At 33.5% G+C, this 12,456-nt stretch overlaps 1 protein-coding gene across 4 annotated transcripts in view; it reads right to left on the reverse strand.

Annotated features, from left to right (window-relative positions):
• The window catches only part of UBR1 (ubiquitin protein ligase E3 component n-recognin 1), a 64,265-nt gene that overhangs the window by 42,135 nt on the left and 9,674 nt on the right, over window positions 1-12,456 (reverse strand). For 2 of the 4 annotated variants that reach the window (XM_032689765.1, XM_032689763.1), the window contains exons 3-8: window positions 11,281-11,359; window positions 8,987-9,097; window positions 3,894-4,024; window positions 3,153-3,291; window positions 1,481-1,543; window positions 1,037-1,160 (exon numbers count right to left, since the gene is read on the reverse strand). In XM_032689765.1, coding sequence (XP_032545656.1) covers window positions 1,037-1,160; window positions 1,481-1,543; window positions 3,153-3,291; window positions 3,894-4,024; window positions 8,987-9,097; window positions 11,281-11,359 — 647 coding nt within the window. Of the gene's footprint in view, window positions 1-1,036; window positions 1,161-1,480; window positions 1,544-3,152; window positions 3,295-3,893; window positions 4,025-8,986; window positions 9,098-11,280; window positions 11,360-12,456 lie in introns of all 4 variants that reach the window. The other 2 variants (XM_032689764.1, XM_032689762.1) reach the window with 1 other exon arrangement.

Here is a 12,456-nt window from a genome sequence, read left to right on the forward strand (position 1 = left end):
GGGACACTCTTTTTAAGTTTTAGTTTAACTCATAAGCTAAAAAGGTAATGCTTAAAACCATAAAGTTTTGGGGATTTGCTGGAGCATTGGACACCAACTTGCCTATAATCACACAGAACTGTCGGTTGCCATTTTAGATAACGTCATGAAATTGAAAATATAAAAAACTATCCAGGAAGAAAGCTGTGGGTAAAAATCAAACTTTCACTAGAAACTTTGAAACAAACCACATAGTCAAAAACTTGTACTGATTAAAAGGACTAAGGAACTCAGACCAGTAAGAAAATACCAAGGGTGAAAAAAAACGCAAATTTGAAAAGAACAGAAAGCTAAAATTTGTAAGCTACCGTAAAGAATTACAAAAAAGCACAGTTCTGATCTATGTATTTCAAGGGAAAGACTGGCAAGTGTTCAGACAAGAAAAAGATAAGAAATTCACTTTATTATCCTTGCAGAAGAGGCTAAAGCCAGATTTATCCTATCAAGGAGGAGGATAAGCAGTGAGTAGAGCTTAATCTATGCATATTTGTACTGTGAAGAGAAATTTTATAACAGTTTTAGTGTGGTAAAACGCAGGTATGAAAAAAACAGTAACAGAAATCAAAAGTACATTGATTCAGAAACCTTCTTTAAAACCATGAGCATCATCAAACACCAGAACAATCTTCGAAAGCTTAAAATAGACTTTCCACTACTACATAATGTTTTCAATTAAGGCTTTACTTTGCTTATTTTACTGACACTAATTAATCACAGCTATCAAATCTGAAGCAGGAATTAATTCAAGCAGAGGATATATGTTTTCACTGATGGAGATGTTCTGCAGCTTTCCACCAGCACCAGGGATAGCGGCTTTTAAATAACAGGGTGTGTGATGCTGAAATGCTACTGTATTATTTATTTACTACTTAGGAGGAACGTGAAAGTATTTTAATTAAGGTAATATCATATACAACATGGCTAAAGATATTTCTGAGAGAATTAGTCATTCAAATACTGCCATGGCATTATTGTAACAAAAATTAGTTACACTTACTTGAATAGCTCATGAGTTTGTTCAGCCAAGAACCAAGGCGCAAAGCAAACTTCTGGTGTGCCATAACATCAGCGTGCAGAACTTCCACGTGAAGTGGTCGTTGAGAAACATTTTCAGAATGCCTCTAGGAGTCAGGTAAATATTAGTACTTTGTAAAATGAAGATAACGTTCATTTCATTATTTATCTTCACCACCCAGTATCTCTCCCAACCAAAGAAGGAAAACAGTTTGATGTTTTATTTCTGAAGATATCTATCTATGTATCTATTTATCTATCCATCCCAAATATGGCAGGGTAAATTAAATTTTAAAATGTTCACAGGTAAGTTATAAAACCATGGAAATACTAAGTTAAAGACTTTAAAGCAGACAAATAATTCTTCACTATTAATACTGATGAGGTTGATTTTTTTTTTAATGAGAAAAGTATTTTAGGAAGTTACCTTAATTTCTTCTTTTGCTTCCTGACAAGAGGCATAATGTCCTGCCTTAACAGCTCTACGACCCTGTTTAAAAAAATATTGACACCAATATAAAGCAAACCTAAAATGTGACAAGTCTGACCCTTTCTATTATGTTTTTTTTACATAACAGAAAAACAGAGACCAACATCACTCATGGTGCTATTAGATATCTAGAAGCATATAAAAATTAACATAATTGTCTACAGAAAAAAGCTATTTAAATTAACAAGAGAACAACAAAGTAAAGTCTAGGTATGTTCATATTATTAGATAAGGAAAATTCATGTATACATTAAAACAGATGAGAACGATTTCTACATATTACTTTAAATACAAATCATATCAACTTGCTTCCTAGCACACAGTACACTCATCCTGAATTGCTTTTCTACAACCTTTCCTAAAATTTCTCACCTCTGAGTATGAAATACCAGGGTATATTGTAAACCTGGGTTTAATAGCTCTTTCAATAAAGCCAAGAACAGGTCCAGCCTAGACCTCAAATTCCACTCAAAGAAAACAAGAAGTATATGCTTCCTTAGCAATTTCTCCACATAGCAGAACTTCACACCAGAAGAGAGGAAGTAACTCTGTGTTGTGGAACTGTTAAAATTAAAATGCTATAACTTAGTCCTGCTATAACTGTAGCAGGCACTTAGTAAAATGAACAGCCTGATAAATTCTTGATCCAAAACTTAAGACTTAAATCAAAAGGAATTTTCCTAAGGGAAACCTTTGAAAGTTATTCTATAAACATGCATGCATATACATTTTTTTACAAAACCTGCAACTACAGAACAAGACTTGTAATTACGTAAGACTGACCCTGCTAACTAAATACAACTAAATTTTCACTACTTGACAAAGAGAAACAAACAGAAAACAGTTTTTACAGATTAAAAAAAGATTCTGATATTAGTAAGATGTTTTATACGTAAATATAAAACAAATATATATACAGTTTTAGACAAAGTCTCTCCATGTGCAAACTTTTTTTTATACTTCCGTGAGGTAAAAAAATATGGTTACAATTCAGATAATTCGAACACCGGTCATGCTTTTTTTCCCATCCCACTGGAAAAAAGTTCACATTACTAGTATAAAGTCTTTACAAGGCATATTAGTTCAAAAAATGAAGTAGTAAAATTGTCAGGTTCCCCCACATTGCTTCATGGATTCTTCCTCGTTTTACTTCCTTTTTTTGAAAATGTTAAAAGTTCAAATTAACTCTGAGCCAGAACAAGTAGTAACTCTTGCAAAATGTAAGGTACATTTCTGATTAAATGCACCTGAATATGTGTATTTCTGACTCGTATATTTTTCAGAGAAATACTACTAAAATAAAACAATCGCAGCTGAGAAACAAAAAAAAGATTAAGAAAATATGCTAAATATGAAAGGAGCAACTTCAGATAAATCAGCTCTTCCCTTTCTCAAGAAACTGTTTTTTTGTCTTGAAAAAAAAAAACTAACATGGTTTAAAAAAATCAAAACTTTCTTAAAGCAGGCACTGATTAATAGTTACTCTGCCATGTGCCTTTCTCTCCTCAAGCTCCAGCAACCAAGAAGCAAAGGTTCTATAAACAAGTGACTGTAGTGGCAATTCTTAATGATTAAAAGGTGACTTTCTCCCATATCCCAATGCACTAACCTCTTTATCTATGGCAGTAGTATGCAACTGGGCTTCACCAAGTTCACAGCCAAGTGCCCTTTGCAGGCTGTAGATGACATGGTCATAAGAATGGTGTTCATCATTGAAAAGGACACAGTAGTAGCTGTCTACTTTCTCTCTACTGGGAAAAAGGTAACATATCATCATACAAATAAAAATAAAATTGTAAATAGTGTCCTATCAAATACAAGCAACAGTTTACTTGATAGCTTGAGAGGAATATCAAATATAAAAAAAAAAAATCTTAGAAGAAAAATCAAGTACTTTCTTCATGACAGTGACATGCCTCCTGCCACCATCTATACCAGAAAAAGCCACAAAAGCCATTTATCAAGTACAAAAGAGAAGGTTTTAAGTTATTTGATATTCTCAGCTCTGTTCTGCTCCCTTGTCCCTTAGGACATGCCTCATCAGTGTCTCCTACTGGCTCCTGGCAGGTCTCTCCACTGCCCTGGCATTTCCTCTCCTGTACACCAAGACCTGCCACTGTACTACAGATCAGGTTGGCTCAGGAGCAGTTCCCTTTGGTGACTGATGGAGCAGTTATACACTACTTTTCCCATGAAGCATCAAAAGGTTTTCTCTATATAACTCTAGGTCAAAAATACTACAGTGCTGTTTACAGGGATTTCAGCACTAATATGTCAGCACAAGGGTGAGAATATCCCAGGCAAAATTATAATCAAGAGATTGAAGAGAAAGTTGGAAATAGGTCACTACCTAACTGTGAGCTCCGGAGGCAGTTCCTTTTCTTCTTCCCAGATAAGCATATCTACAATGTATTTTATCACAGAGGGAAACACCCTCCTAGAGTGTTCCATAATTTCTTCATTCAACTGACATTCAGAATTCTGTAAAACATGAGACAATATTAATATGGGAAAGAATTTTAAAAAAATTTTAAAATGGCGTTGATAGAATAACTGAGATTTGTTTCAGGAAATTATCCTTTTTATGAGTGTCAAGCAAATTACCCTCACCGAATTTCTTCTATTCAAAGTTTTTTCACCCGAAGGGCTCTCAGTAGTATTCCAACAGTTTCACCTACCTTTTTTTTATGTATCCATGTTTTATCTAGGACTAAATTACAAAAGGCATCATCAAATGTGTTAGAAAACTTCAGGGTTTTTTTAAACTTACATTTAAAAAAGCTGTTCAACAGCTTTCTGTACACATGCAGATATTAAAAGTTTGCAGTCCAGATCAAAATTTTTCTCCTGCATTGCTTTCTTTTTTGTGGGGGTATTCTGTCAAACATTTTTGACAATCAAACAGCATTTTCCAAGGAATACTAACTCTGTTTTTTTCAGAGATCCCATCCCATCCCTAGATATCATTCAAAACCCTGAGAACGGACGTATTTCCCATCCATGCCGACAAAGCTCATCAAATGAATTGTCTACATCACATAACATTATTAATCATTCCTATAAGCATTTAAGCAGGAGAGAAATTAAGGTTATAAGCAAAAAAAATCATTACCAAATCTGTACCTAAGAATGAAGCAATAACTACTGAGGTACAAGAACAGATACATTGCAATGACAACGTATGACAGGAGGGCTGTAATCCAAGGGCCTGGATGACCTGTGCCACACTTCCCTTTCAGTATACACATACAGAAACGGGATGTAATGTACTTAGTAGTGGTAATGCAACCAAATCCAGTGATTTCATATACAGTCATGACACAAACAGAAGCTGATGTCTTCTACAGTATTTGCATTAAGTTTCCTATAATTTTAGGTTCATTAAAAATGCCTATAAGATCTGAATAGGCATGTTTGTGCCAGAGTGAAAGAAAAGACGAGAAACACAGATGCTTTCCAGGAATAAAGCTTTTCACACGTGACTTTAAATCCCAAAGTACTAAGGGCACTCACTTCTGCAATACACAATCTGACATATATTAAATATTAAAGAACAGAAAGAGCAATGTATTTAATACAACTAAGAACCATATTTTCAAAAATTCTTACATAACTACAGTCACATTTATCGACTTATGAAGCAGACGGCTTTTTAAAAAAAAAATAAAATCATGTTGAATAATGCACTAGATATGATGGAAAAGCTAGAAGTGTAATGGAAGAGAAGAATGTGTTAACACGAGCAATTACTTCTAAAGCTCTGAACAACAGTTTTCTGACCTGTTAAGCATAAAAAGAATAATTTGGAGTCAGACATGCAATCTAAAAATGTCTGTCAATGAAATCATGGTCTATAAATATCGCTATGGGTACATATTTAATTTTGGATAAGCTCATGGTAGATCTTCGTAACTAAGAATGTGAATGTCTGGGGTAATTATGTTTTTCACAGACTGATAAAGTTATCATAATCTTCATGTTTGGAGAAGAATGAAAAAAAGCTATAGTGCTAAGCACAATCTAATTGAACCGAGCTGTAAATATACTAATTTTTTCCAGCTTTTCTTAAGAGTTTGGCTTTTTAAGTACTAATGTATGTTAAGAAAAAACAACAAGAGCTGGAAAAAACTCAGAGCTGTGCACAGGTACTCTATAGTAAGACATGCTGCTCTCCTTCAGTCTGTAAAAAAAAAAAAAAAAAAGGGGGAGAAGAAAAAAAAAAATCAAAGGAAATCACATCAAAGGATTTATAAATTATTAAAAGTGGTGCTTGCACTCATACAAGTAGTGAAAAGTTAAATGATGCAATGCCATCTCCCATGCTATCCATATTAATATAGAAGTCACAGTAAAATGAAATTAAGACACATCTAATATAAATTGAAAGGGTAAAAATAAAATTGTCTCAGAACTATGTCCAAAGACATGCAATTGTTTAAGCTTCAAGGTAAAGTTTAAAAAACCCAAAATCGTGGAAGAATGAACAAAGTAAGTTCAGGTACCAAAGTTTTAAAATCATTAACAATCTTTTTTTTTTTAAAAAGTGCCTGGGAAGTATTATTTCCTTATCTCAGACACAAATCTTTAAAGTTTGCTGGTTTTAAATATATATTTAGGCAAAAAGATTTTTATATTTCTGGCATATGGAAGTCATTCATTTGAAATCGATAGGAAATGATAACTCCTAAAAGCCTGGAGTGGGCTTTCTAAAATTATATATTCTCTGCAGTTAAGAGTAACTAAAGGAATACTGGTTAGGATCATCCAGCAAAAAGTGCTTTTTGTTTGACAAGCATGGAATAAACACTTCTGCACTACCAGAAAACATGCTGGAAAAGAAATATGCAAGACATCTGCATCAAATGTGCTTTGCCACTCATTTCTTTAATAAGCACTGTATGCTGAGAAAATTCCTACATTATGAATCTCCCTGATTCTCAAAACAGAGAAAAAACCATAAGGTAATCCCAACATTTGCAAGATTCTTTGTCATAAAGAATCCATGACAGACAGGTCTTTTATTAAAAAAGAAAGATGGTCATGCAACGTAATCTTTTAAATAGTTACACATAGTATATATTTATATGGTTGATGCATTGCATTACTGTAGTGGTTGTATTTCTACTCTTTTACTAGAAAGTCCATATATACTGGCTGCATAATAGCTACATATATTGACAACGAAGAACTAATAAGCAACCTTTTACTTCCTCAAATTCAAATAATTGTCTCATTATATGTTTTCTATCATTCACAGCTCTCAGGTAGCACTTAATGTAGGAGTATGTTCCAGTTTATTTGACAGCAGTTGTAAAATATCTTTGGACTTTCACAGCTCCATGACAGAAGTGATGGATTAAACAAATTCACTGCAAGCCAACCAAAGACCATAACAGAGATTGGTAGAGAAATATTCCTTGAAGAAGCATGGGAGGTTCCCTGTTTCCTTATGATCACAGGTATGATTATAGTTCTCAATTAAGTTGAAAACAGAGAGACACTGTGTTAGCTGCAGTCACTATTGATCCAATCTGTCCTTTAACTTTATCTCCATTGTACATAAATGCCCTGAAGAGTATTCTGAGCAGCTTATTTTCATCCAAACAAACAAAATGCCGAGGAGCCCTGAACACAGTTTCCCCTCAAGCTTTGTTTAAACTTGGTTTTGAAAAAAAGCCCACAAAATTTGGACAGCGTGATTTTAAACAAGAGTGAAACAGCTTTTTTGGTAAAATTGCTAAAGGTTTCAGTGTTTTCCTTAACATTTGCTTTTTATTTCATTACTATGAAAAAGCTGTTCTAAAGGAAAGGGAAGTAAAAAGCAGAGTATGCTGTCATAGAGGCCAATACCAGATCCATGAGATCAAAATCTATACCTTGCAGAGAAACATGTTCCTCTGCAGGAAGTAAAAAGGACTCTGGTCAGAGTTGTAACCCAAAAGTAATATTGTTCTCAAAAGTAAAGCGCTGAAACAACTGTTAGAAGAACTCATGTAGACCTAAATTTTAAAGGCAGGAGATATAACAAAGAGATTCTAAACAAAATAGATTGTATTTCTTGAGATGTGCTTCATAGGTCCATGTTCACCCAGCTATCTGTGTGATTTCTTTTTGAGCCATCCCAAAAGTTGAAATCCACAATGAATGCAAGTTACTGTCTGTAAGACAAACTGGTGACCTGAGGAAAAAGTAGTATCACTTATCTAGGAGTAATGAAGATTTTTCGTCTGGAACACTTAGTTCTCAAGTGGAAAAACAGTTAATTCTCAACTGAGACATGAACATTTTGTGTTAATACTGCTAAATTCTCTTTGTGATATGATACAGACCTCTCTGCACTCAGCTAGAAATCTGATAGTGAGCACCTTGTAGCATAAATTTTCCACAGTATCTAAAGGTGGTATTTGAAGCTGGTAGATGCGAGTTCTCTATCTTCCTGTATGTCTTTATCAACACTACCAGCAATCTAGCACTCAGAACAAAATCCTATTTTCCTTCAGAACACCAGGTACTACTGCATGGCAAAACAGACTTGGCTGAAGTAGAAGCAGGTGAGCTTTGCAGCAACAAGCTCCAAGTGATAAAGAGATGACCCCTTCATGAAGCTTCAACTATTTTTATCTTTGAAATCCATTAATTATCATGGGTTTTTTGAAGGATGAACAAGTGAAGGAAATCTTTGTCTCATTTTTCAGTAAATCCAGAGCTCTTTATTCATTTTCTATCTGACTTTTTTGCCAGATCATAAATAACAGCAGTTTTGCAACAAAACCATGAGGAGTTAGGGGTCTATTTGCAATGAAAATGCTAAGGTTTTTTGTCCTGATTATCTCAGATTGTACCACTCTGAAAAAACACAATTTTACCTGAAGCAAGTGATAGGCCTACATTCTCTTTGAGAACTCCCTATAAGACAGCACATTTCTCATTAAAATGCTGCTTTATGAGGTACGATAAGCATGAGACACCCCAGCATAAGAGGTTAGTTTCAACGCACAGAAACTTATTTTAGTCATAGTGACACAAGAAGTAACCAACAAAAACAATTGTTCAGTAACGTAAAAAAGAGAAAATATTATTAAAATCAAGTACTACATCTAAACATTTACTAACCAATGGTAAACCAATTATTTGCAAGTGAGAACTGAGTAACAAACATAACAAAGAAAGGAGCAAGTGACTGCAATTTTAATTCCAAATGAAAGACTGAAATGCACAAGACAGGGTGATGAAATTGTCTCTGAACAAACAGGAAAAAAAATAAAAATCAAAGGATGTCAATATATATGTTTGATTCCAAACATCTTGACCAAAGAAGTCCCGATTCAGCTTGACTGAACCTGCTACATAAATTATACAATACACATATAGGAATAAGCACTTTTAAAATAAAAAAGGCAATATTTACAATATTTACTATTTCACTTTAAGCAATATTCTTACTTCTTTTGGAGAACTTGATGATCCAAGCTCGTGCTTAGTACACAGTGGTCCAGCCTTCCACGCCTCTGTATCTCCACAGTCACAAAAACCACCTCCAGTGGAGCTATGCATCTGTAAAAACCATGTATTTCAGTCATGAAATATGCACATAAAATGCAAGAAAAAAATAGAAATGCACATTATTTAAGTCAAACACAAGTATAAATACCTATTGAAAAAATAGAAGAGATGCTGCATATCCAACAGACTTACCACAACATCTTGCTTTTTTTAGATAAAAGGAGACTTATCAGAGGAGCAGTGGGGTAAAATTTAAACTTTGAGCAGAAAATAAAGGAGGAAATATAGCTGCTGCTACAAAAAGGTATTCAAGTCTTAAATAAATTTAACTAGAAAGTAGGTCAAAAAGCCTATGACTGATAAATGCCTCAAAAATGGCAAAATAATAATTTCTGAGTTTATTCCCAAAATTATAGCAAAGTTGCTTAATGCCTTTTTTACAAATTACTTCATCAAGTTAGAAAATAATATAAAGAAGAATAAGTACATATTAAAGAGACATTTAGTAGTACCTTCACTTCTAACCAAAAGAAAAGATAACATGATCACATCTAAACACATTCTTGTAACTTTAACTTTGGATTACACTTTCAGAAAAGTACAAGTTCTGATCCTTCATTTTGGAAAAAAGTTCAGACAAAACTCAAGCAAAAAACAATTATCTTTGGCTTACTCCAAATCCCCAATCCTGAAACAATTATAAAAAACCCTCAGTGACCCAATAAAAAGACATTCAAAAATCTGTTATTTACTTGAAACATTTTAAAATAACCTGATCTAATTAGAGATGCTTCAAGCAGGTGGGTGGACTAGGTGACCTTCTTAGGTTCCTTCCAGCATAAATTATTCTATGAATCTCTAAAGAGTATAATCTGTATTGTTTAGATTGCATATTTACAATGAAAATGCAGCAAATTTGCTCTCATCTGACTACGTATTTCCATAGCTGACGTCTTGCCTGAAGCAGTTACTGAAAAACAGGGAAATAACACCAGCTTCTCAGGCCAGCTATGATTCCAAACTGCTCTGTAATCATTCCTGTCTATTTTCCCTGGGTTTTCATCCTACCTCTCTGTAAACTGTGCATGTGCATGCGTAAGTATAGAAAAGTTATATCCACATTATCCAAATACTTTTGTACGTCTTTGAGTCAGTATCCGCAATATATGCTCAGATCAGTACACAAAGACTTACACAGAGGGGCAGAATATTGTACTTTAATACCAGTCATTTTTGAGATTGCTAGGACCCTCTTCCAAAGTGTGTCACATTGAAACATACCCACTTAAAGGAGATTTATGAACAATGGACAATAGAAGAAAGTCAAATCTCTTCAATGGACACCATGCCAATGAATAGAAAATCCAAAATGAAAAAAATCTATTCCCCTTTTTAGTCATGAAAGATAATTAAATTGAATACATAGCGTTTCTGTACATTTTCTTGTCTCTTGTAGCAGACTTAGTCCAGTTGTAAAAATGACACAATATATTATTTTCCATTTCTGCTTCCAAAGTTGTTGAAATTAGTTCTCAGTAAAAAGGGCAAGCAAAAAAGGAGGTCTGGGAAGGAATCAGATGATGACAATATAGGCAGCAAGTTGTCTAAGAATTATTTTAAAGAACCTTCTTTAATTAAAGCGTGGGAATCTCTCAAAGACAACACAAATTTGGTTCAAAAAGAATCAAAAGGATGATCCAATTCTAGAACAATCTCCTCAATTTTAAAAATAAAAAAAAAAAAAATTGATGCTTAACGTTTGGTGTCACTTCATCATTGCCCACACTAAAGCACTAAGTAGTTTATGCAAATCTAAATGGAGGAACAAAGTGGACATGTAGAACCTGTATCCTAAGTGCTGAAGTAATGCCCCTTCTAGTTGCACATTCATTCTAAATTTGCCAACAACACTAACTGGGACTTAGGACATGACTGCCATATTTATTCACAGTTTTTTGCTCTGACTTACACTTGTGTGACGCTGCCAAAGAGAATAACAATGTATGAATTCATAAACACTCTTTTATCCTTTGGTTCTTCAATTAGAAAGTTGCTGTTCTTAAAAGAGGCTTTACATAGTTAGAAAGACGAGAGAGATTAAGTAATTCATAAATCCCAGAATTTCTTTTTTTTAACAATAAAATTACTAATTGTTTATATACAGTTTATTATATCCTAAAAAAAAACTTCTCTAAAGCTACAAGTATAATTGTATTAAAATAATATTTTCCTACCTTGTACCGGTGATTCTTGTGAATGCTATTCTGGAAGCAGTCAATACAGAGCACACAAGTTGGATCAACTGCGCAGTCTCTGCAACAAAAATGGTAACTGTAACTGGAAAACCTTCTAAAACAAACACATGGAATTTTCATGCACAAAAGAAAATGCTGCTCTGAAAAAAAAAATTGAGATTAACAATACTTCAAATTATAAAAACATTGGCTACTCCCTGTCACAGAAAGATGATAGTCTTGTTAGGTTTGAACTATGTATTCAAACCTGTTATATCAAATTCCATCAAAATCATGCTCATTTTCCACTTTTGTAACTTGCTGCTAACTTTTTCTGGTTTTGCTAAAAATGAGTACCTATTAAAACCCATGAAGACCCTGAATCAACCTTTATTATTGCTGCCAGCATCTGTAGTGATGTAGTGAGTTTGCCAATTAAACTTCCGCTAGGTTATGTTTCTAACTTTTAGAACAGTTAGAAATTAAAATTTAAAGAGAATTCTTTATTAAATGAGCCAGGAATATATACTTTGAAATTTAATCTCAACAGTTTCGGTCATGCACTTAAATACCAGAAAATCTGGAACTACACTCACGGGCAACCTAGTTCCATTTTTTTCTGTTCCACATACGTACTTTTTTTTATATTGCATTTTTACTTAAAACATGGTTGCTTTTATCTTTAAATGCTGTTTCATTCTATGCAAAATGTGGATGACAGGTGCTAAATGACAACATATCAAGTTTTTTTACTTTATACCACTGTTCAACATTTAGTTCAAGCCTCTTTTACAATACAATTAAAATAGCATGATAATTCTGATTTCAGAAATAACTTTCTTTCAAACCTTCAGATTCTAATAATCATTACAATAATCTAATACTTCAGTTACATTCATTTATTACCATAAATCTACTGAAAGGTGAGTTAAAAGAAAGAAAAATTAAGTTAGAAGTGCCTGCTAGATTGGAATGCCCAATTCATGATGTTTAGGCTTTAATACTTCAGAGTATCTATTATTTTTAGCATATTAAAAGTCTAAAGCAAATGTATATCTAGCTTCAGTTGCAGTAGTACAAATGACAGTATCTTGTATAAATACTACCACATTTTTGCAAGACAGAAACTCAAAAAACTAAGAAAAACAGACCTCTTCTGAGATACATAGCTTTGTC

Source organism: Chiroxiphia lanceolata, chromosome 6 (genome assembly GCF_009829145.1).
Source record: "Chiroxiphia lanceolata isolate bChiLan1 chromosome 6, bChiLan1.pri, whole genome shotgun sequence".
NCBI classification, from domain to species: domain Eukaryota; kingdom Metazoa; phylum Chordata; class Aves; order Passeriformes; family Pipridae; genus Chiroxiphia; species Chiroxiphia lanceolata.